General features: G+C 37.1%; 1 protein-coding gene across 2 annotated transcripts; it reads left to right on the top strand.

Annotated features, from left to right (window-relative positions):
* Window positions 1-23,928, top strand: LOC136028319 (stress-induced-phosphoprotein 1-like). Of its 2 annotated transcripts, XM_065706088.1 has the most exons (4): window positions 14-171; window positions 6,253-6,380; window positions 20,807-21,481; window positions 23,519-23,928. In XM_065706088.1, exons 2-4 carry the CDS (start codon window positions 6,291-6,293, stop codon window positions 23,822-23,824), a joined length of 1,071 nt encoding a protein of 356 aa, XP_065562160.1. In that variant the 5' UTR covers window positions 14-171; window positions 6,253-6,290; the 3' UTR covers window positions 23,825-23,928. The 2 variants fall into 2 exon arrangements, with proteins under 2 accessions (XP_065562161.1, XP_065562160.1); XM_065706089.1 differs by lacking the exon at window positions 6,253-6,380 and having other exon boundaries at window positions 1-171.

The following is a 23,928-nucleotide window of genomic DNA, read 5'->3' on the forward strand; positions in this document are numbered from 1 at the left end:
CATAAAAAGCGAACTACAAGCGCGAAATTCAAGAACACTATAGGCGTGATATCCGGAACATTCTAGACTGTTCTACATTTTCTAAACTAAGCATAGCCTAGTGAACATAGAGCTAATCTAGCCCTTGATAGCCCAATATTTGGCAAATAACTGAACTGTTTTGGCTCTACGGTGAGTTTGAAGTCCTTTGTTTTGATTCTTGTTTCTAGGCTATGACTGATTCTCTTTTGAAGTTCAGTTGACTATTTGTTGTCTCAACTTTAAATGTTAAGGAAATAAAATATAAACATTAAACAGATCCTGACGCTATAGCAATTGAGCTATAGATAGGCCTAATGTCATTTGGTTGGCTATCTGTTGACTGAACTTTGTTAAGGAAAGAAAGACATTCTATCATACTATAAGAGCCATGGATAAGTCAGATGTTAGATAAGAATAATGTTTGTTAAAATTCTTTAAAAATTGGAGGGCAACAAGGCCTCCTTCCCTGCTTCTTATTTTCTCAATACCATTCAATCAAACTCTAAGAAAGCAATTTAGCCAAAAAAAAAAAAAATATGCAAATTTCGTTTTAATTATTTATCCATGGAGAGCCAAAATCAAAACATGCATTAATTCAAAAATGTTCAGAAATTAAATAAAAATAAAAGTTTGGGTAAAATTCTTGTCTAGTGACTTTTTGCTATCTTGGAAAGGGGTTAGGTTAGGAAAATGAAGCTTTCAAAGATGGGTCTACAGGCCAAGTATATCCTGGGAGGGTATTTTAAAGTACCTGCCTCCACTCCTTCTCCCCCTAGAGGACCCTGAAATTTGCCTACAAGACCTATTGAAATTTTGACAAAACAACATTTTACCTTAATTTTCAGTTACCAGTTGCTTTTTCTCTGCCTTTAGTTCTGACAATGCAATTCTTGCTATTTGAGTAGAATTCTGAGCCATATCAATGTTTTTTTTTCAAAATTTAGGAAATGTATTTGCATAGCTTTAAAACCTTATAAATTAGGATTGAGCAAAGCTGTGAATCTGAAAACAATTTTGTTGCACTTCATTCAAGCCAAAGCTCTATTTTGCAAGGTTTCACTTTTATAACACACATATTTTTAAAGGTCATCAAAGGTCAGGACCCTAGAGAGGGAGGGAGTAGAGGTAGGTACTTCTAAATACCTTCCCATGACATACTTTAACCTTTAGACCCATCCCTGAAAGTTTCATTTTGCTAACCAAACCCCTTTCCAAGATAGCCAAAAGTCACTAAGCTAGAATTTTACCCAATGTTTTGACTTTCAGTCTACTAGGTTTAGCCTTAATACAAGCTGTAGGCTATACCATTGCTAAGTGGAGATGCTGGTAATCTTGAAAATCCTCACTTCTTAAAATCTCAGAGTTCCCATTCATACAGAAAAACCTAGAAATTGAAAGACTAATTTCCTAGTCATGGAAGATGCATAGAAAATGGAATAGAAAAAATCTGTTGTGAAATGTTCAGCTGTTCTGGAGTCTTCAGCCAATTTACAGCTAAGATCAAGCATGTTAACTTTTTTTTTATGAAGCTTCCAGGTAAGCTAGGACAATGAAGTTTGGCAGGTGTATCAGGGACCAGACCAGATTAAATTAGAAATAGTCATTTTGTAATTTGAAAATCTGGGGGGGGGAATGGGGGGTCAGTTAATTTGGAAAAAATAGAAAAAATGAAGTATTTTTAACTTTCAAATGGGTGATGGGATCTTAATAAAATTTCATGTTTACAAGGATATTTTGTCCCAGGGCTCTTATTTTAAATCCCAACCAGATCTGCTGAAATTGGGAGAGGGGCTAAAATCTTAGAAAATGCTTAGAATAGAGGGATCAGGATGAAAATTAGTGGGAAAAATAAGCAGAAGTCCTAGATACATGATTGCCATAACTGGAACGGATCTGCTCTCTTTGGGGGAGTTGGGGGGGGATTAATTTTGAAAATTAGAAAAAATGAGGTATTTTTAACTTACAAAGGAGTGATCAGATCTTAATGAAATTTGAAGTTTGGAAGAATATTGTGTCTCAGAGCTCTTATTTTAAATCCTGACTGGAACTGGTGACATTGGGGGAATTGAAGGGGGGAGCAAACCTAAAATCTTGGAAAATGCTTAGAGTTGAGGGATCAGGATGAAACTTGGTGGAAAGAATCAGCACAAGTCCTAGATACATGATTGACGTAACTGGAGCGAATCTGCACTCTTTGAAGGAGTTGGGGGGGGAGGGTTGATTCTGAAAAATTAGGAAAAATGAGGTATTTTTAACTTACAAAGGATTGATTGGATCTAATGAAATTTTATTTTTGGAAGGATATTGTGTCTCAGAGCTCTTCTTTTAAATCCCAACCGGATCTGGTGACGTTGGGGGGGGACCTAAAATCCTGGAAAATGCTTAGAGTGGAGGGATCAAGATGAAACTTGGTGGTAAAAATAATCACAAGTCCTAGATACATGATTGAAATAACCGAAATGGATCCGCTCTCTTTAGGGGAGGAGGGTTAATTCTGAAAAATTAAAAAAATGAGGTATTTTTAACTTACAAAGGAGTGATTGGATCTTAATGAAATTTTATATTTAGAAGGATATTGTGTCTCAGAGCTCTTATTTTAATTCCTGACCAGGTCTGGTGAAAGGGGAGTTGGGGGGCAGAACCTAAAATCTTGGAAAATGCTTAGAATGGAGGGATCAGGATGAAACTTGATGGAAAAATAAGCACAAGTCCTAGATACAGGATTGAAATAACCAGAATGGATCTGCTCTCTTTGGGGGAGTTGGGGGGAGGGTTAATTCTAAAAAATTAGAAAAAATGAGGTATTTTGACTTACAAAAGAGTGATTGGATCTTAATGAAATTTCATATTTAGAAGGACCTCAAAACTCAGATCTCTTATTTTAGATCCTGACCAGATCCAGTGTCATTAAGGGAGGGGGGCTGGAAATCTTGGAAAATGCTTAAAGTGGAGAGATTAGGATGAAACTTGGTGGAAAGAATAAGCACAGGTCCAAGATAGGTGAATGACATCACCCGACTGGATCTGCTCTCTTTGTTGGAGTTGGGGGGGGGGCAATTCTGAAAAATTAGAAAAAATGAGGTATTTGTGACTTACAAACAGGTGATCAGATCTTAATGAAATTTGATATCGAGAAGAATTTTGTGCTTTAGAACTCTCATTTTAAATCTCGACCAGATCCGGTGTCATTGAAGGGAGTTGGAGGGGGAAACCAAAATTCTTGGAAAACATGAAAATTGAGGTATCTTACAAATGAGTGATCAGATCTTAATGATACTTGATATATAGAAGAATCTTATTTTTAAGATGCTCTATTTTCAATTTGAATCTTATCCAGGGACATAGAGGGTTGGAGGGGGGAAACATAAATCTTAGAAACCAGAAATTTTGGAAAACCCTTAGAGTAGATAGATTGGGATGAAACTTGACAGGAAGAATAAGCACAAGTTATAGATACAAGGTTGGCATAATTGGTACAGATCTGTTCTCTTTGAGGGAGCTGGGGGTTGTTAATTTGGAAGTCAGAAAAATTGAGGTATTTTTAACTTAGAAATGGGTGACTGGATCTTAATGAAATTTGATATTTAGAAGGAACTCATGTCTCAGAGCTCTTATTTCAAATCCCAACCAGATCTTTTGACATTGGGGGGAGTTGGAAGGAGAAACTGGAAATCTTGGAAAATGCTCATAAATGTCATAGATATGTGATTGATGTAACAGGACTGGATCCACTCTCTTTGGTGAAGTTAGGTGGTGGGGTTCAGTGCTTTGGCGATTTTGGTGTTTCTGGACATGCTAGGACGTTGAAAATTGGTAGGCATGTCAGGGAACTGCACAAATTGACTTGATAAAGTCGTTTCCCCTGATTCAACCATCTGGGGGGCTGAAGGGAGAGGGAAAATTGAGGTATTTTTAACTTACAAGTGGGTGATCAGATCTTAATGGATTTTGATATTTAGAAGGACTTTGTGACTCAGAGGTCTTATTTTAAATCCCAACCGGCATTAAGCCTCAGATTTTCCTTTTAAAGCAATCTATTGATTCTTAGAATTTTGCTAGAGTTCATACCATATGAGCTCTTGGCTCTTTCAACCTTGTCACAAGTGCCATATGAGCTCTTATCTCTTGTTTTTAACTAGAAAACCTATCTGTAAATTGTGAGAAGGTTGGGTAATTAGGAACACTGTCCTTGGGACTGTTTGGGGGCATACTTATTGAACCTTTTACATATTACAAGAAAAATTGTAATTTTCACTGTGTGCAATTATGTAATATGGATATGGAAATCCAAATGTTCCCTCCTTGTGGGTGAATCCGAATAGGTGAAATATGTAATGCAAAAATGTCTGATCTTTTAACATAAGGCTAATAGCCATTTAAGATTTTTATTTGATTATCTAGCATGTTGCTGGCTGTTTACATGAATCAGGTGAAGTCTAAAGTACTATTTCATTACAAAATAATATTTCACTTTGTTTGCTAGCTGATTTGTGAATATTGTGAGATGGTATTTTCCAATTTTTTTTTTCTATTTAAAATATGAGCCTGTGGTAATATCAAATGATAATTAATTAGACTATTTGTTTATTTATTTGGGCTTTGTCTAGTCCTGAATGATGAAAAAAACTTCAATGGACAAAGGATCATTATCTTTTGAGGGTCAAAATGACCCTTTCTGGTAGTTTTCTACTGTCACCTAGATGATGAATCTTAAAAAATATCAAATTTATAATTTACCTTAATTACCTTAATTTGCACTTCGGAGCAAATTAAGATCTGTGGATCTGTTGAATGCTCCTGAGTTGAATTGGTGATGTCTCATAGCAGGTATGAGCAGGACGGAATGTCCCACTCATACTTCTAGTCTTTTGTGGCCCACTCTTTGTCCAGTGCCTTCTTGAATGCTTCGGGGGTGGGGGCTGAGACTGTTGCTTCGCACAGTTCATTCCAGGGGTTGACGACTCTGTTGGTGAAGAAACTTTTTCTGGCCCTGGTTCTGACTGACTGCTTGAACAGCTTCTTTGAGTGTCCTCTGGTGCACTGTGGGGGGCCTGGGTGGATGGGCAGGATCTTGGCATATGATGAGTTCAGCAATTTGCGGGTCATCATCATGTCGCTACGGTTGCGCCTGTACACAAGGGTAGGGAGGGTGAGAGCCCGTAAACGATCTTGATATGGTTTGTCTCCAAGGTTTGTGATGGCCTTGGTTGCTCTCCTCTGGACTCCCTCAATTAGCCTGACATCTCCTTTGTATGTTGGGAAGGCAGCGCACATGCCAAAATCCAAAACGGGTCTGACTAGTGCCTTGTAAAGTTTCAGGAAAACTAGTGGGGATCTGCTGGTAACTGTTCTTTTGATCAGACCTAAGTTTGTGTTGGCCTGGGACACGCTCTTGATGGTGTTGGCATGGAACTTGAGAAGGCTGTCAACGATGACCCCAAGGTCGCGTTCCTCTGTGCTGGTCTTGATGGGTGAATCGGAGTTGGAGGCATGTTCATGCATATGGTATTGGGCGCATGGGTTTGAGGATCCAAAGTGTAGCGTGCTGCACTTGCTTATATTGAACGATAAGAGCCATTTGTCTGCCCACAGCTGGATTTTCTGGACATCTGTTTGCAGGGATTTTACATTCACTGCTCCAAATAGCTTTGAGTCGTCAGCATAGAGAGACAAGTTGTTTTCCACCTCGCTGAATATATCGTTGATGTAGATGTTGAACAGTGTAGGACCAAGAACAGTTCCCTGCGGTACTCCACTGATGACATCACAGGGCTCGGAAAAGACCTTTTCACCTCCAGCACCAAATAGCCTGACTCTCTGGGTTTGTCCTGACAGGAAGTCCATAAGCCAATCAACCAGGTTGGGGGGTAACTGGGCAGCAGTAAGCTTTTCTCTTAGCCTTTTGTGTGGGACTTTATCAAAGGCCTTAGCAAAGTCTAGTAAAACTAGGTCCACTGGCAATCCTTTGTCAAGCAAATCTGTAATGATGTCATATGTTTCCAGTAAGTTTGTTTCAACTGACTTTCCTGGTTGAAACCCATGCTGATTAGGGGATAGGATATTGTTGACTTTCAGATGTTCCAGTATTGCATCATTGACCACTCTTTCAAGACTCATTTGGGAGTGATAAATGAATTAACAGAAAAGAATCCTCTTGTTAAAATTTGTAAATTAATTTTCTAATCCAGAAAAAACATCATTTAATTCCAGATTCTTATTCTATTTATCCAGATAGTGTACCATTGATACTTTGTCAAAGAGAGCTTTTAATGGACAACAAAGCATGTTTTATTGGTACTTTTGAATCATACCAAACACACTCAAGAAGTGAAGTTCAAGACAGTCATGTCAATAAAAGAGTAAGAATCCTGCAATTTTCTTGAACCCTATGACTACATCACTAAGTTAGCCCAAGCTCTATTTGATGAAGAAGTGTCTGTTGACATGATTCTGCTTGACTTTTCTGAAGTTTTTGATAGTGTTTCTCACTAGCAACATTCAGTTGAGCTTAAAGAGAAATCTCTGCTTTGGATCCTTGAAATTTTGGGTGAAATTTCTGATTAACTCACTAATGAGATGGCTAAAGAATACACATGCTTTTAGAATCTGAATTTCATGCTGAATCTAAACATAACATTTATTTGCATCAGAATTGAACTTTACCCTTCCCAAACCCCTAATGTGCAAATATCTAACCTAAATTTTGTAAATGCAATGAATTTTCCATTATTTTGACAAAGTATTAAATAAATTTAAGGAAAGAAATAACTTCCAGAAAATTCAGTACATATATACAGTTCAGTTTAGGTATTTGTGCATACGAGGCTGATGGCAAAGTTCATTTCTGACACAAATGAATATTAAATTTGGATTCAAGACAAAATTCTAGTTCTAAAAGTATTTATATTTGTTAGCTTTCTAATTAGTGAGTTAACCAGAAATTTCCCTTGTTTCACCTGTGATCTCAGTGTGTTCAGTAATTTGATGGCTCTTGACAGAACTGTTCCAAGAGTGGTGGTAAGGGGAATATTAGTTACATTGCCTAACTTTTAACTCAAATATAAGCAAAAAAGCTGAATCAAAGCAAAAAGCTGGATCAAAGTGAGGTATTCTCCAGCTGCAGTACCTGGGGCAGCCAACCTGGTTGCCCCTCCTTTTTAGGGGCAGCTCTTGCTCTAGTAGTCAATTTTTACCATTCTAATTATTTTAACATTCTAAATAACTCTTCCCTGAAAAGACTTCTAAGCTTCTATATTCAACATTCCCCCAAGGATACTGAACTTTGATGAACTTAGACAAATTTACATAAAGGCTATAAGACTGAAACTTTTAGAAGCAGATCTACTGCTTAAAAGATGCCTAAGAAGAGGTGTACCAATTTACAAAATTGTATGGGTGGGAGATAGAACATATTTTCCAAATTCTAGGGTGGGGGGGTATAATTCTGTTATTTTTATTTTATTGTTGTTTTTTTTTCAATGGAAATACAAAACAGGTATTTTCAAAAATCTATTGGGGAAAGGTAATGGTCCTTCTTCTTCTATAGGCAATCCTGCTGAAGTACAGTGTTTCAACCCTCATACCTTTACTAAATCTAGGTTCTTAAGAACTGAAAAAGCATGTCTTAAATTTGGTTGAGGTTACTTAAAAGACAAACGAGATAGGAAAAAAGCAATGTACTATTATTTATTGGTTCAAAAGGGGTCTCAAATGTAATAACCATTTAGGGTGTAATGGTATTCTAGTCCCCTGAATGAGTCCAACTAAAGCCCTAGATTAAAATGACAAGTTTGCTGATTCTGTGGATTTGCCATTGTATTTTGGTGCTTATGTCCTACTCACTTGCTTTATAATGCTAAAAAAGCCAATTATTTTTTTTCTAGCAAACTGTTGTAATCTTGCCCTATTATGGTGGTGGGATGGGATGGAATGGGATGTCAACAGTTTTATAGGATGTGGAAACAGCATTTAATAGTTTTTCTCTGTTTGAATTATCTCCTATAAGTAAGCTTAGCCTTATATATTACAATAAGTAAACACCAAAAACAAGATGAACAATAGGGAATTTCTCAAGACAGTGAGAAACAAATTAGAATGAATATTTTGGCCCTATGTCCAAGGGCTGTCCTCAGCAATACAAATAAGAAAAAATAACTTACAAGAGGATAAAATCAATAAAACTAAAATGAACGTTTTTCAAAACAGTCCCAGCATCCTTATCTCAGCGAAGTTCAACTAGGACTGATAAATAAATTGTGATGAAACGAGGCAATTCATTGAAATGAAAGAAAATGATTTAAAACACGTTTTTAATGTCAGTCTAGCTTTTTTCGCTGCTGATCTCATAGGTCTATTTGTGACAGGTTCTGTATTGATATCTATTGGTTTTTTATAATATTTCGTAAGATCATTTTTAATTAAATTTGTGTATAGAGCATTCAGTGAATATTCTCCTAAATCCCTATTTAAGGATTTACACACCGTCTGGCAGTTACCCTGCCTGTTCAATGTCCACTGTTTGCTTGATGGGTTTGCAGTCGGTTGATCTTTAAATTATGTCAACCACTCAGGAAATGCATTGAATTTGTTGTTGTGTTTCTCCCAGGACTTGTCAACTCTATTTTTGAAGATATTGATGTTTGGTGCTTGGATGGCATGTCCAGACAGGTTGTTCCATGTGTTGACTGCTTGGGCTGAGAAGAAGTTTGCATGGGCACGTTTTCTGGCTTCTGGCTTGTACACCTTTTCTGAGTGGCCTCTGGTTTGGTTTATGGCGGTTTTCCTGAAGAACTTTTTGAAGGGCAGATTTTCTATTTTGGCTTTCATCTTGAACATCTGGATGGTATCACCTCGCTTACGTCTGTATGACAGACTTGGCAGCCCTAGAATTTTTAGGTGGTCTTCGTATGGCTTCCCTTTCAGGCTTGGCATCATTCTGGTTGCTCTACGTTGGACCTCTTCTATGGCTGTGCAGTACCTGATGTAGGATGGCCCTCAGGCTGTGTTTCTGTACTTGATGATTGGCCGGACTAGAGTTTTGCACAGCTGGGTTAGCTTCTTCCTGCTGAAGTACTTGAAGCATAGGTGGATCAAGGACAGTACCTTGTTAGCTTTGTTGGCTGCTGCATTGGTTTGGAGGTGAAATTTGAGCTTGTCGTCAATGATGATGCCAAGGTCGTTTTCCTTATCTTTGACTAGCATAGTATGTGTTTTGCCCAGATTTTCTCGAATTATTAGATGAGGAGGGGCAGCTGTCTTTCAGTCTTCCAATCCACATTGGTTGGCACTTCATAATGTTGAGTTTAAGGCCAAGATTTGAAAGGTTTGAAGTGAAAATGTTGATGTCTCTTTCCAGGGCGTCTATATCGTCTTGGCTGTTGTGCGTATGGTAGATCTTTATGTTGTCTGCATAGATTTTGTGGGGCTGCTTAGCCCTGTGGTGGCAGATTTTATGTGGAGTAGGAACAGTGTGAGCCCATGGGTGCTGCCCTGGATGACACCACTTTCTACGTGACTTTGCTCGGAGAAATTTCCATTGATTCTTGTTTGCTGGGATCTGCTTTTGAGGAAATCCTCTACCTAAGTGGTAATGGAGGGTGCCAGGTTGAAGATTTTGAGCTGGTTTAGTAATTAAGCATGGACTGAGTCAAAGGCCTTTTCCACATTGAAGAATACTGCAAGAACAAACTTTCTACTCTCAATGGCTTCTGTCCAGTTATTCATGGCTTCAAGAAGTGCAATTGTGGTGCCCTTTCTTTCTTTTCCATTACATGTTCAATGATGCTATCTCTAAGGATTCCCTCTACGAGTTTACAGACCAGGCTTTTCAAGCTGATTGGTCTGTATTTCTTGGGTTTGGTTTTTGAACCTTTTTTTGAATATTGGGGTTACTGTAGCTGTCTTCCAATCATTGGGTAGTTTCCCCCGCTCTAGCGAGAACTGAAATATGTGCTAGAGGGGCTCTTTAAGTTCTTCTTTTCCTTCAGTCAGCCATTTGGCATGGATGCCATCTAGTACAGGAGACTTGTCGGGCTTCAGTTTGTTTAGTTGGTTCAGAACATTTGCTGGGGTGATTTGGATCTCATTCATCTTGGGCCTATTGTGGGGGCTATTTCTGGCAGCTGTCTCGGTTTGTGTGGCTGTTTGGGAGGTGTAGATGGAGCTGAAGAAGTCATTGAGGAGTTGCGCATTTTCTTTGTCCTCTGATACAGTGCCACCATCCTTGTTGACCAGCTCAGGCACCCCTTGGCAAGAAGTGGTATTAGACTTTACATGCTTCCAAAATTTTTTGGGGGCTGTTTCGGCTTCAGATGCTATCTCCCTTTCAGTTGCTCTTGTTATCTTTCTTGAAGAACTTCGAACTGAATTTTCCACCTCTTTGTATTCTTCATGGTCTGAGATTAAACCAGTCTTCCTCCATTTCTTGAACTTTCTAGATTTCCTGTTGATGAGCCGTTTCGTCTTGGAGTCTAGTCTGGGGAGGGTCTTTGGAGTAAGTCTTTTCTTCCATTTTGTTGCAGACTCAATAGACCATCCAATTACATCCTACAAGATGGCCATTTTTTCATCAACACTTTCTGTAACTTTGACTATTTCCCAGTCAACAGCCTGCATGTCTTTTCTATACTTCTGGATGTCAACACAGGCGTATTCCCGTTTGCTACATTGGAAGCGTTTGGTTGGGCTTGGCAGACTAATTGTTGTCATAAGACAGCAGTGATCATTTTACCAAGGGGAAGCAGGTGCTTTACATCTAGTATGATGTCAGGATTTGTTGACAGCATCAAGTCCAGTGTGTTTTCAGTCTGACCCTCTCTGTAACGTGTTGGTTAGACTACATGCTGTGTCAAGAACAGATCTTGTATCAGTTCAACAACTTGGTGGTTTGGGCTTTCTGTTGAGGTCCACTTCAGTTCAGGTAGGTTGAAATGACCCATACAGAGGAGATTTCTATTTGCGCTGGCATTTTCTCTGAGCAGGGTATTTATCTCTGTTACTGACTGCCTGTCCGTAGATTATTCTTTATGGTTGATTGTGTATGGCTATGCTGTTTGACCTATGTGATTGTATGGATGAGTAGGGTTAAGGTCTCATTCAAGTGCTGATCTGTATTAATGACTAATGTAGGAAAACAGTCTTCCTTTTCTCCTTTTGTCTTTTTTTTATGTGTTTGTGCTGTTGCACTGGTGATTCCTCTTCTCGTTATATCAGATTTATTGGGTCTGCATGTGTGAGAACTGTGATTCTAATGGCTTCAATGGTATTTGTCTTTGGTGTGTCCAGTTTTTGGGTAGCTAGGTCATTTTTAGTGTAGATAGAGCAGCCTCTCCTGATGTCTTCTAGATTGCTACTGAGGCTATAGCCGTCGATGTGTATTCCCTGCTCCTGTAGCTTACATTGAGAAAACTTAGGCTTAACTTCGGTCAGCAAGACCACATCAGGATTATGTACACTCATGGTCAATTTCAGCTCGTCAAACTTAAGCTGGTCAACGTTAAGCTGGTCAACATTTGAATGCATAATTTTCAAACATTTTCTTTGATTATCAGATGATGTATCTTGCCTATAGCTTGATTTGTGGCATAGCTTTGCATTTGTCTTCTCAGGTTCACCCAAACTTGGCTGTTTGTTTAAAGCCGTCTTGGTCCTCCGTTTTTTGACGCACTTGATGGTGGGTTGGTACATTGGGACCTGTTTGATGGTGGGTTGGGATTTGGTCGGGGTGGGACCTGTCCATGCTGAAATTGTCTATACGTTCAGGGCCCATCATTTCTAAAGAATATGGTTAGGTTTTCCCACAACTCATATGATTTGTTTACGATTTGGTTTCTGAGCTGTTGTTGTCCAGGTGCAAGCTGAATCAGGAGTGGACGGTACCTGACATGTCTGCTTCCGGCGTCATTTGCTGTACTTCTTGGGCCAAGCCTGATTGCTCTGATGATTCTCGGTTTGTCTAGGCCCAGCTGTTCTTGGACAAATTTTCAACAGTCTGTATTTCCAGTTTTGCACTTTGTTCAGCTGTCATTTCCTCACTAACTGTCTGTTCAGGCTGATTTCTTACACTTATGTTGTCCTTTCGCTTGTGTTTTTCAGCCAATTGCAAGGATTTCATCTCGAACCAACTGTTTCATTTGCTCAAAAGTGGCACCTGAGTTGGATGAAGCATGTTCAAGTGTCTCAAGTCTTTGGTGAAGGTCGAGTTATGCTCCATCGACATAACCTTGAACGTCATCAATACTAGGTTTGGTGTCAAGTCCACTTCTTATGTTGGCAAGGTCCAGGGTTAGTTTTTGCACGTTGTCATCCACTCTTTTGACTAGGTCATATACAGTCTGAATTTCAGGGGAAAGAACTAATACTAAGATGGGGGTACTTCTGCCATCATTTGAACCACTAACATTTCCTAGGATTACACTTAGATTTGTTGCATTCCTGTCTACTGTACTGTTATTAGGCTGTTGCTGGCCCAGCAATGGGGGCAAGGGAGTGGTAGCTCTAGTGGTTCTTCTGAAATCCCCAGGGCTGTAGTCGTTTGGTGGCTGCCTGCTCGTTGTGTTTTTTGACATGTTTGGGTTCAAATCAAGGTGTAAAAATCAAGTCAAATAAAGTCAAGGTATAAAAATTAAATGATAAAAGCAAAAATTTCAAGCTCTTGGATTCGTAAAATTTGATGAAATGACTCACTCAGATTTATGAACAATTTGTAAACCTTTCCTTCCTTGAAATGGCTGGCACTTGGTTTCCACTCTGGATCCTTTTCAGCATGTGTTTGGTCAGTTTTCAATGCACTTATTTTTGAATGTTCCCTTTGGTTAACACAGCTGTGTTTTTTCTCATGCAAAGCTCCTCATCTACTTTGACTTTGACTGTGTATATGCATCAAAATCATCTAACATTCAGCCGACACATGTCAATTCGTCATGGGGTTTCCAGAACTTGGGGGGGGGGATTTTGGACCTGTGGGAAGTGCAGATACCCGAATCGCCTATTCCCTGTAGTTTAAGGATGGATATCTCGCCGGTACCAATACGGCCCTTCGTGCTCGTTATCGCTCTCTTCTGCACAGGTTTCTCCAAATGTAGAAGAAGAATGACTCAGTTTACGTAATCTATGTCTTTTTGAAAAAAACAAAAAACAAATTCTTCGCAACTGTAGACCGGCACCACAGCATAATTAAAACAGTGAAGAACAAAAAGATGCCAATTCCCAAGAGAATTGAAAATGGATTGATTGACTTAGAAGTCTGAATATATAAAGTCCAACACTGTGGTAAGTCTCTTGAATTAACACTTAGGGTATCACACGATTAGGGATAATGCAAATAATAAGGAAAAACAGTTTATTATATATTTATCCAGGGTTCAAATTTATGCTGCCTCATGGGTTTGTTATTATTTTGATGGATTGGATACCCAAAACAATCTGTAGGCAATTTCTTTGGAAAACATCAAGCAAATCTTCATCACATTTTAGAGCACCCCTGCTTCAGAACCATATTTGATCACTATAGCTTCCAATATTCTAATCTTGGTTTGCAGACTCATCATCCTATTCTTTGAGACTTTTCAACTGTGACACAAACACCCTGAGCCTTGGGTATTCTACTTTTAACACCTTCACTGCTCCCACTATCTTTACTAATAGTGATACCAATGTAAGTGAAGCTGTCCACCTGATCAATCTTTTCATTACCCAGTGTCATCTTTTCATCTTAACTTATTCTTAGGTATGCAGCTAGGAGTATTGGTGAAAAGTTCTATGTTTAATAGAGAGGAGAAGGGACTTGCGCAACAATTATCTGAGTGAAGGATCATATGAAAACAAGATTATCAATTATTGGCCAATGGTCACTAAGGCTAAGAATAAGAATGTAACGCTGTAGTTCCTGAGCTTCAACTAATTGAATCAAGCGATTTTAAAATATAGATTTCACGAGCAGCAACTATGTGATACCTTGGAGTCCTCCTTGACTCTCATCTATCATGGAAGCCTCATATATCTAATCGGCAGATGAAATTGGGGAGAAATATAGGGATAATGCAAAGACTCAGGTCATCCCTTCCCTTTGAAGAAATGAGATCACTTTATTATGCACTTATTCATTCTCATTTAATGTTTTCATCACTTGTTTACCTTAACATATTCAGTTCTCATATTGCACCACTTTAGAGACAACAAAACAAAGTTTTGTGGGTCCTTAAGAGTTACTCGCCTTCCCTTAAATTATATCAAGCAAAGTCGTCAACAGATTCTCTGCATTGCTTCCTTAATATACTTCCTTTAAGACATTTTGTGACTATTGAATCTATCCTATTCAAACTGAAGTATGACCATGGTTTGCTTCCCTTGTTTTTTTGTTCCTTGAACCTTTTCCCACTTAAAAGTATTGAACATGGACATCTTACTAGAAATTTTAATAAATGTATCAGCCAAGAATAATAAATGAAAGATCGAAAATTTTCGCTTCAAAACTCGGCAATTCGGTATTGGAATATTTATAAATCTAAATTGGATACTTCAAAATCAATTCAAACAAACAAATGAAAGCTTAAATTTATGTTAGTATATTGAAATTTGTTTGTGGTATGTGTGTTGTAGTTGGTGATTGCGGATCGGCTTTGGGATGTTAAGTCTGTTCCCATTTTATCTGGTTTTGATAATACTGGACCTGGGCATTCTCCAGGGTTCTTCGTATCTTTTTTTTTTTTTTTTTTTTTTTTTTTTTTTTTTTTTTTTTTTTTTTTTTTTTTTTTTTTTTTTTTTTTTTTTTTTTTTTGCTGGACGTGTCAATGGGTGGCGTTGTTGACCAGGCAATGATGGGAGAATATGTTTAATTACACTTGTATGAATGACATGTAGTGAAGTATGGATGTTATATTTATTTAGAGAAGTTTTTTTCCATCCTGTGCATTATGAATTTGTCATTTGTCTTCTCAGCTGGCCTCTGGACCTTTTGTTATTTATTTTATTATTAAAAAGAACCTGAAGAGGAAGAGTAGGAAGCATTCAAATATGAACCAAAACAGTGTGAAGTGGAGGCTATAGATAAGATTGCCAAGACTCTGGAAGATGCAGCTAGTTGGTATACTAGTAAAATATTGTACTGGTATGTTAATAAATTGAGAGGGAGTAGTCAGTTCAGACTTGTCCCAGTTAAAGATAGGAACATACCACAATTAGTGACAAGGAAAGAGTTAAAAAGAGATGGACAGAACATTTTGAGAATATACTAAAGCAAGATAGAGTTACAGGAAAGGATATAAAAGAAAAAAAGTTTGTGATAGCTTGGATGTGAATGAAGTTCACGTTTTTTTTTTTTTTTTTTTTTTTTTTTTTTTTTTTTTTTTTTTTTTTCTCTCTCTCTTAGTGGGTGTCTTTGTGAGAGAGGAAGTATGTTAATTGTGACAATCTTCATAACTCATAATGCTATCATTAAGGGTCATGTTGATATCAAAGGGTAAAGTCTTATGATCCGTTTGATTATTCAGTTACTTTTAGTTGATTTTTACTTTTAAATACTTGTTTTATCGTCTTGTTTTACAAGTTTTTCTATGTTTTATGCATATACAGTTGCCACCAAGCTGTTTAAATAACCATTAACAGCTTCTTTAAGTTCATCATCACTGGTATTATGGTCTCCACCCAAAGTCTTTCAACTTCGAAATTCCTTCAACTTAACAATGATAATTAAGTCTTAACTATAGGGGTGAGTAACTAAAGACTTTCCACTTAAACCATTAAAGGAAGTCTTCCTTTAATGCACCAGAGTCAAGATGCTCATTGTTATGGAGGGTGATGTCCTGGCTACAGCACCAGCTGCAACATTGTATGGAATGAAACACAGCCAATAGGAACCAAAATTTAAAATTGTTTTAAATATGACTAGCGAGTGGTAAACATATGCCTGTTCTATTTGAATCAAGAATGGTAACCATTATCTAAATTAGTCTTACTAGTAAAATGGTATTCTGACAACAAAACCAACAGAATTTCGAAAATTAGTCCAAAAACATAGAAAATAGTGTTGGATCAAAATAAGTACACCGTTGGAATCACCATGGCTGAAAAACTTATATTGGAAATTTACAGTCCTCTAGCTTAAACAACAAAGAAAATCACTTTTTTGTAGTAATAGTGCCCAAATAAGGGTGCAAGTTCAGTAGTATAGGCAAGCCTTAGTACCCAAATAAGGGTGTAAGTTCAGTATTATAGGCAAGCCATGGTGTCCAAATAAGGGTGTAAGTTCAGTCGTATAGGCAAGTCTTAGTGCCCATATAAGGGTGTAAGTTCAGTAGTATAGGCAAGCCTAAGTGCCCAAATAAGGGTGTAAGTTCAGTTGTTATTATATCAATACTACTACTCTAAAAACGGAATTCTGATAACAATAGATAGATAAAAAGAATCGGCTTTTGATTCTAAGTATAAAAAATTAATTAAGTTTAATGTTACCCATCAAAAGTCTTATAAGGAATGACCCTGCAGAATTTTCTGATGTATGAACTTAATAAGAGATGATTGTATGTTCTACTGGTATTCGGATTAACGACGTTTCTTGACTACTAATGTCCCTGTATCGGCCCTGCACCGTGGTTCTCTATGCGGTTTTTATCTCTGGGTCATATATTACCAAGCTAAGGGGCAAGCCCACTGCGTCACTACAGGACAAAAATATAACAAATAAAAAAAATATGAAAAAAACAGTAGCCTACTGACTACTAATGTCTATGTTCTATGGAGTTTAACATAACATAATTCTTAAGAAATTACTAAGCCAGGCTACTGAGGTTACTGAGTTACTGAGTTACAAGGTTACTGAGCCAGGAGTCTTTCTTTTCGCTTCTTGTTTAAATTTTTGTACGTTAAGAAAAATGGAATGTTTTTTAGGAAAACCATGTAATTAAGACATTAGAGGAACTTCTCTTCTCAATTTCACTATCTCGATACCAGGATCGTGAAACTTTCATATCGCCCTCCCTCCCCCATGCACAAGAAAGGTGATCAAATGAATCACAGGGTATTTGTTTTGGAAAATTAAGAGGCTTATTGAACAAACATTATGTGCCTCATGTAGAAACCAAATTCTTCAAATGAATAAATGGGGTATGTGATAATAATTTATTTGCTAATTTATATGTCAAATTTATAAATGGCAGTTGTGGAGTTATCACAAAAAGAAAAAAATAAGGTAAACGTAAACATCTATAAATAAAAAAGTGAATACAATTATAGCTTGGTGATATTCGAAAGAATGCTGAGATTTGATTTGCAACTTAATGTGCTGTGTAGTCAGTTTGGTTGTTACATTAGGGTAAGGTCGTATCCATGATTTTTTTTTGTGCGGGAGGGGTCACAAAGAAACTTTTAAAATGCATCGAAAATGTTAATGTATGCGTTTTTGTTATGTTTTAAATTAGTCAGATAAAAATTTCGGGTGCAAGACCTTACCCCCGTGGATATAGTCTTGCATCAGGGGAATCGCATTTCTGGACGATTCTACTCTTACTGTATGACTGGGGGAGGGGGAGATAAAGTAAAACCTTGTAATATCTGAAAGAAAATGAACATATTTTATTAACATAACACCCACTTAAAGGTGGTAAGCACCAAAAAGTGAGTGAATTGAATAATCACAAAAACTAGAATATGGCCTACCCAAATTCACCTAATATACTTTCCACGATCAACAACGAATTTATAATAATTTAACCCATTGAAGACGTGAATGACTAATCAACTTTGACAATATTACGTCATCAAAGGATTCCTGCTTTTTGAAAATAGTATTTTTCTAGTTTATATCATACATGCGTCAAAACTTATTTTAAATTAAATTTAGAAAAAAAAACAAGTTTTGTAAAGCGACATTAAAACTTAAAACGAACAGAAATTACTCCGTATATGAAAGATGCTGTTCTCTCCTCAACGCCCCGCTCTTTATACTAAAGTTTTTTACTGTTTTAAAAAGCAGATTTGAGAGAAAGAGTCAAACTTAGCGTAAAGAGCGGGGCGTTGAGGAGGGAATAGCCCTTTCTTATACAGAGTAATTTCTGTTCGTTTTAAGTTTTAATGTCGCTTCTTACTCTCAGTTAAAAAAAAACTTGTTTTTTTAATTTATTTTCTGAGCGTTTTTGAATTAATGCATGTTTTGATTTTGGCTCTCTGCACATGAATAATTAAAAAAAAAATTTGCATATTAGTTTTTTTTGCTAAATAGCTTTCTCATAGTTTTGATCGGACGATTTTGAGAAAAAAAAGATGTGATGGAGGAAGCTTAGATGCTCTCCAATCTTTTGGTTACTTAAAAACACAACTAGAACTTTTTAATTTTTTAAGAACGTTTTTATTAGTAAAAAATATACGTAACTTACGAATTAACTTAGGTAACGAACTTCTATATTCGTATATTTTTATTACGTAAATGAGGGGGTTTGCCTCTCGTTAATACCTCGCTCTTTACACTAAAGCTTAAATTCTATACAGGGCATTCCAACAAGGCCCTATTTTTGAAAATGATATTTCTATTTTTGCACTGAAAGATGGTTACGGATGCCATTTTGTTGTTTTTACTCTTTTAGTGGCGAGAGGTTGCTGTCACCCCACATGATTATAATGTAGTAGCAGTATTGCTTTAGCCAGTCAGTATCTACCTCTTATGATGTTTGATCATCAAGCGACAATTTTTATCCGGGCTTCAACCATTAGAATCGACTTTACTTGAAAACCAACAATTTTAGACAGCTGTATGATACTCATGAATGGACTTGTCGATCATTCCCCCTAGGTCAAAATAGATTTTAAGTGACTATTTTAGCCATTCCTTTAAATACCATTATTTGGCTGGTTTATCATTAGTCTAAATTCAAAAGAATTCTAGTTGATAATTCCAGCCAGTCTTTTAGTGACCATTATGGGGCTTGTTTATCATTAATCTGAGCTCAAAACAGCTTGTAGCGGAGAATTTGGGCCAATTTTATGGTTGCCTTCATTTACCTAAGCTGAAAACAAAGAATTTATTATTTTAATTAGATGGCCTTTTTGATTCAGGATTTATTCTTAAATAAATGGAGCAAAAAATCAAATTTTAGCGTAAAGAGTAAGATATTGAGGGGATGGTATCTCCCCCACGTAATAATTTCGGTCCGTTTCAAATTTAAATATTGCTCCTTACGTTCAGTTGAAAGTTTATTCATTTAATTTCTAATCGTTTTTTAAATAAGGTTGGGATATCTGGCTCCCCCCCCCACCCACGAAATATTCTTCCATAGAAATCCTCTATGGATCCATAGATCCTCCCACGTAACCGGCCTCCCCTACGTCAGAAAAATCTCCCCTGAAAAACGTCTGTATACTTCTCAATAACCAATACTAAATGCAAAAAAATAGATGAAGTTTTTAGCTTGCAGCCCTTCGACCGGGGACTGTGGGGGGTCAAGTCATCCTCAAAGACATAGTTATTATATTTTTCGTCTATTCTGAAAAAATGGCTGTCTAAAAATTTTGATGGGATGACTTTGGGGATAAAATATGCATGGGAGGGGGGCTGGCTGCCCCCCAATATTTTGTCACTTAGAAAGGGCACTAGAACTTTTGATTTCCAATCAAATGAGCCTTCTGTGGTCATTTATTCGATATGGTCATCCCTGGGGGGGGGGATAAAAAATTAAAATGAACACGCATCCTTGATCTATTTTCCGGCAAAAAATGCAAAATTCCTCATTTTTGTAAATAGGAGCTTGAAGCTTCTACGGTAAGATTCTCTGGTATGTGGAATCTAATGGTGTCATTTTCAGTATCAGATCACTTGATGTTTTGGGTGTGTTTTCCCCCTTTTTTCAGAAATTGGGCAAATTTTCTCAGGCTCATAACTTTTGATGGGTAACATTAAATTTGATGAGACAGACTTTGATTAAACATCAAAATTCAATATTTTGATGTATCTATTGTAATCAAAACTGTTTCTTAGAGTATCGGTTCGTATTGAGCTGCATTGCTCCTTACTTACAGTTCAATACAGCGAACTGTTTGAATACCTTACTTCGAAATAGGTGTTTTGTGAACGGGGCTATTTTAATTGAAGCAATCTTTCAATTGACATTTAAGGTCTATGACCTTTTGACGTATCAATTTTAAGAGACATCACCGAGAAATAAAAAGGAGAAGAGAATCGGATGGGTTTTTCCGTGGTGTTGTGCTGGGTTTGGGTGTTTCGATAATATGGTTCCTTATGCTATCCTCCAACGCACCTTGAGGAGAAAGTGTGTCTCCCTAGTGTCTGCCTATGCTCATACACAGGTGTAGACAGCCGGATATCCTTCTTATTCTTCTTTAATTTCTCATGAACACGCTTTCACGTAATCTCGTCACCAGAATAATATTCCTGGCCCTGAGGTTGGTTGCTGCTGCTGATATGGCATTTTGGGTGCCGTATTACCAAGTAGAGATCAATTTCAAAGCAATATTCAAAGATTTTCCCTGTGGGGAGGTGGAAGGGGGTTGCCAAGAAGTGCATTTTGAGACGTAAGTTTTCGATGCTTTATCAGGGGATTCTGTGGGCCCACCACTAATGGTAATTCTGCGTAGCTTCAAAGGTAAGATTATCATCAACCATGGGAAAAAACTCTTACCTTGAAGGTAATTCAACATTTTTTTTTTCTTTTTATCTACTCCTGCGCCTCCCCCAAAAATAATTTCTGTATACTTGGCTTGTTCCGTCCATCCTCCTCGTTTTGAGCTTAGTGCTCATTGTTTTATTTAATTCCACTTTGATGTTAATTTTCTTTTTTAGATGGATGTTGATCTCAGCAATCAAGAGCAAGCTATCAAGTTTAAAGAACAGGGCAACGATGCCTACAAAAAGAAAGACTTCGAGAAAGCCCTTGAACTTTACAACAAAGCCATTGAGTTAGACAGTAACAATATGGTCTATTACACAAATGTCGCAGCAGTGCTTTTTGAACAGAAAGACTATGACAAATGCATTGATACCTGCATAAAAGCTGTTGACATAGGTCGCGAAAATAAAGCTGATTTTAAACTCATTGCCAAAGCTTATGCACGAATTGGCAACGCTGCTCGGAAATTAGGAGATTTGAAAAAAGCCAAGATGTACTATGAGAAATCCCTTTCTGAGCATAGAACACCAGATGTGAAGACTCTTCTTTCAGAAACAGAAGCCCTTTGGAAAGAGGAAGAAAGGAAAGCTTATGTCAACCCCGAATTGGCTGAACAAGAAAAGGAAAAAGGCAATGAGCTTTTTAAAAAGGGTCAGTTCTCTGAAGCCTTAAAATATTATACTGAGGCTATTAAAAGGAATCCAGATGATGCGAAGCTATACAGCAACAGAGCTGCTTGTTATACAAAATTAGCAGCTTTTGATTTGGGTCTTAAAGATTGCGAGAAATGTCTGGAAATTGATCCTAAATTCACGAAAGCTTGGATTAGAAAAGGAAAGATCTTACAGGTGAGTCGACGTCAGAAGAGAATTGCTGTGGTCACAAGAAAAAAAGTGTTTTTTTTTTGTTTTTTTTTGCTTAGGTCATTATGCGGTGCCTTTGGCCTATGAATGACGTTGTTACAAGCCAAGATTTGCAAATTTCCTTTTGTAGTCAAGTTTTTCATGATTTTTGTTATGTTACAGTAACGTCCATGGTTCCAGGATTATTTTGTAAAAGTGTCACATTCCAGCTTTAACAGTTTAGTGTTTTTTCTGTATAATTTTTGGCGTTACCCGCTTGTATGCTTGGAATTGGGTCGCCTGGATACTTTCAGACTCTCTCTCTCTTTCTCTGTTTTGTCTGCTATCTATGGCAAAAATACAGCATGAAACGATACAAATGTACATTATAAAACCTTATACATAAAAAAAAACATTCTGAAAATTTTGATGGTAAAAAACGACTAAAATATTTAATTATCTGCATTTTTGTTACGTTTCTAGAAATCTACACAAATTTTGATTTGGAGGGAGGGGGGGTCAAACGCCACCTGAAAACGTTTGGCAATCTGCCATCTGAATACTTGGACTTTGTCTCTCTTGTTGTTTCGTCTGCTACCTTTGATGCTCGGTATTTCGCCATTTGTTACTTCTGATATTCGGAAGCCGGCTATTTACATGCTGTTAACTGTCTGTCTCGTTCTGTCATCTACCTCTGACGCTTGATATTCGGATTTTGTGATATTTTTGACTTCTTGTCGTCTCCTTTTTTCACACGTTTCTTCTCCGGTGCAATTTAGTCTGTAAGAAGTATTTTTTTTTTCTAAACTAAGTATATAATATATTATCCGTAATTTACAGGCTATATTCTGGTTTGATAACATCGCTATTGATAACTATCAATAGCACTTACAACTTTTTTTCAAAATTGAAATTTTATTTTTTGAAATACTATAAATGTTTCTGTATATTCTGCAATTTTGAAGTTATCCTTGTGTCCAATAGTACCAAGTGCAAATTAATCCATTAGTTTATAGATAGAAAATTCTAGGTGTCCTATTCTACTATAATAAGTGTCCAATATATTTGTTAGTTGCAAGGGTTCTATGGCTCCCAGATTTTTTTTTTTTTTTTGCAAGAATTTAATTTTGTCACCCAACCTGTGATCAATAAAAACAATTTTGCTTATTCAATAAGCCATTACAATTAATTGCAATAATTGACCAAAACAGGTTAGAAGCAAACTGATTGGGAATTTGAATTTACCTTCGGCTTTGAATATAAGATTTGGCCCCATCCCCTTCCGATTGAGAAAGTATTGCATAGATCATAGACCAAACAGTCCTAAAAATATTTATTTTCAATACCTAATTCTACTGTGATATGAATTTTGAATCAGGTATATATTTTTTAACTAGTTTCATATCGTTCCTTCGTCCATAATAACTGCTACTCAGCCTACCTCTTATTTTGGTCAGTATTTGAGTAAGAACAGTGATTTTCTTGCGGTTTTTAATTAAAAGATAGGCTGTCGAATTCTGGGCAAGTATATTGCAAAACGTTTAGAGTTAAAATGGACAGTAACTAGCACCTTTCTGAGAGTGTTTTTTATCTAAAGCCTTGTGCATTAGGTCTTCGTTTCCTTCCATCTGTGTCAAGGCTAATGATATTTCCTTATGGAATTGCCTTCAAAGATGCCCATTGGAAAGGGAAGATGCCAACAGGGCTTCAGACGTTTCCCTCTCTTAGAATATCGAAAACCTAATAAAAATCCGAAATTTTGTAACATCTGAAAAAAAATCTTTGTATTCTTACTTCCCCCCTCCCTTTCTTACCCTGGAACAACTTTTCCAAGTTTCACCATTCTTTTGGAGCATTTTTGCATGTGTCTGGAAATCATTGTTATTGTCCTATATTAAGCTTTGCCGGTTGATTTAGAATTGAACATTTTTATTTAATTTGAAAAATGACGAATTTTAAGAAACTACGATTAGAAAGCTAATCTTGCTGTAGAAGAGAATATTGGCTTGTAGACCCAAAATCTTTACATAGTTGTTTTTTTAGGGTATGCAACAATACACAAAAGCGTCTGCAGCATATCAAAGTGCCATCGAGCTAGATGCAAATGCCAGTGAGGCTGTTGAAGGTTATCGTCAGTGTGTCATGGCAGCCAGTAGCAATCCCGAAGAGGTGAGGAAAAATGCCATGACCGATCCGGAGATTCAGCAGATTCTCCGTGACCCAGCCATGAGGATGATACTTGAGCAGATGCAAAGTGACCCGAAAGCGTTGATGGATCACTTGAAAAATCCTGAAGTGGCAGCAAAGATTAATAAGCTTTTAGAAAGTGGATTGATTTCAATTCAGTGAACTTGTTCAGTTTATGATCTTTTTTTGTGTAATTTTTTTGTATTACTCCATAATGTAAGCCTCATATCCTTGGAAATCGTTTCCAGGACTACTTGCATTGGCAA

Source organism: Artemia franciscana, chromosome 6 (assembly GCF_032884065.1).
Source record: "Artemia franciscana chromosome 6, ASM3288406v1, whole genome shotgun sequence".
NCBI classification, from domain to species: Eukaryota; Metazoa; Arthropoda; class Branchiopoda; order Anostraca; family Artemiidae; genus Artemia; species Artemia franciscana.

What these genes read in the sequence shown, in the direction of transcription:
- LOC136028319 (XM_065706088.1), top strand. Translation starts at nt 6,291, where the DNA reads ATGGACAACAAAGCATGTTTTATTGGTACTTTTGAATCATACCAAACA. An exon ending in ACAGTCATGTCAATAAAAGA is followed by an intron (nt 6,381 to 20,806) that starts GTAAGAATCCTG and finishes TTTCTTTTTTAG; the next exon opens with ATGGATGTTGATCTCAGCAA. An exon ending in GAAAAGGAAAGATCTTACAG is followed by an intron (nt 21,482 to 23,518) that starts GTGAGTCGACGT and finishes TTGTTTTTTTAG; the next exon opens with GGTATGCAACAATACACAAA.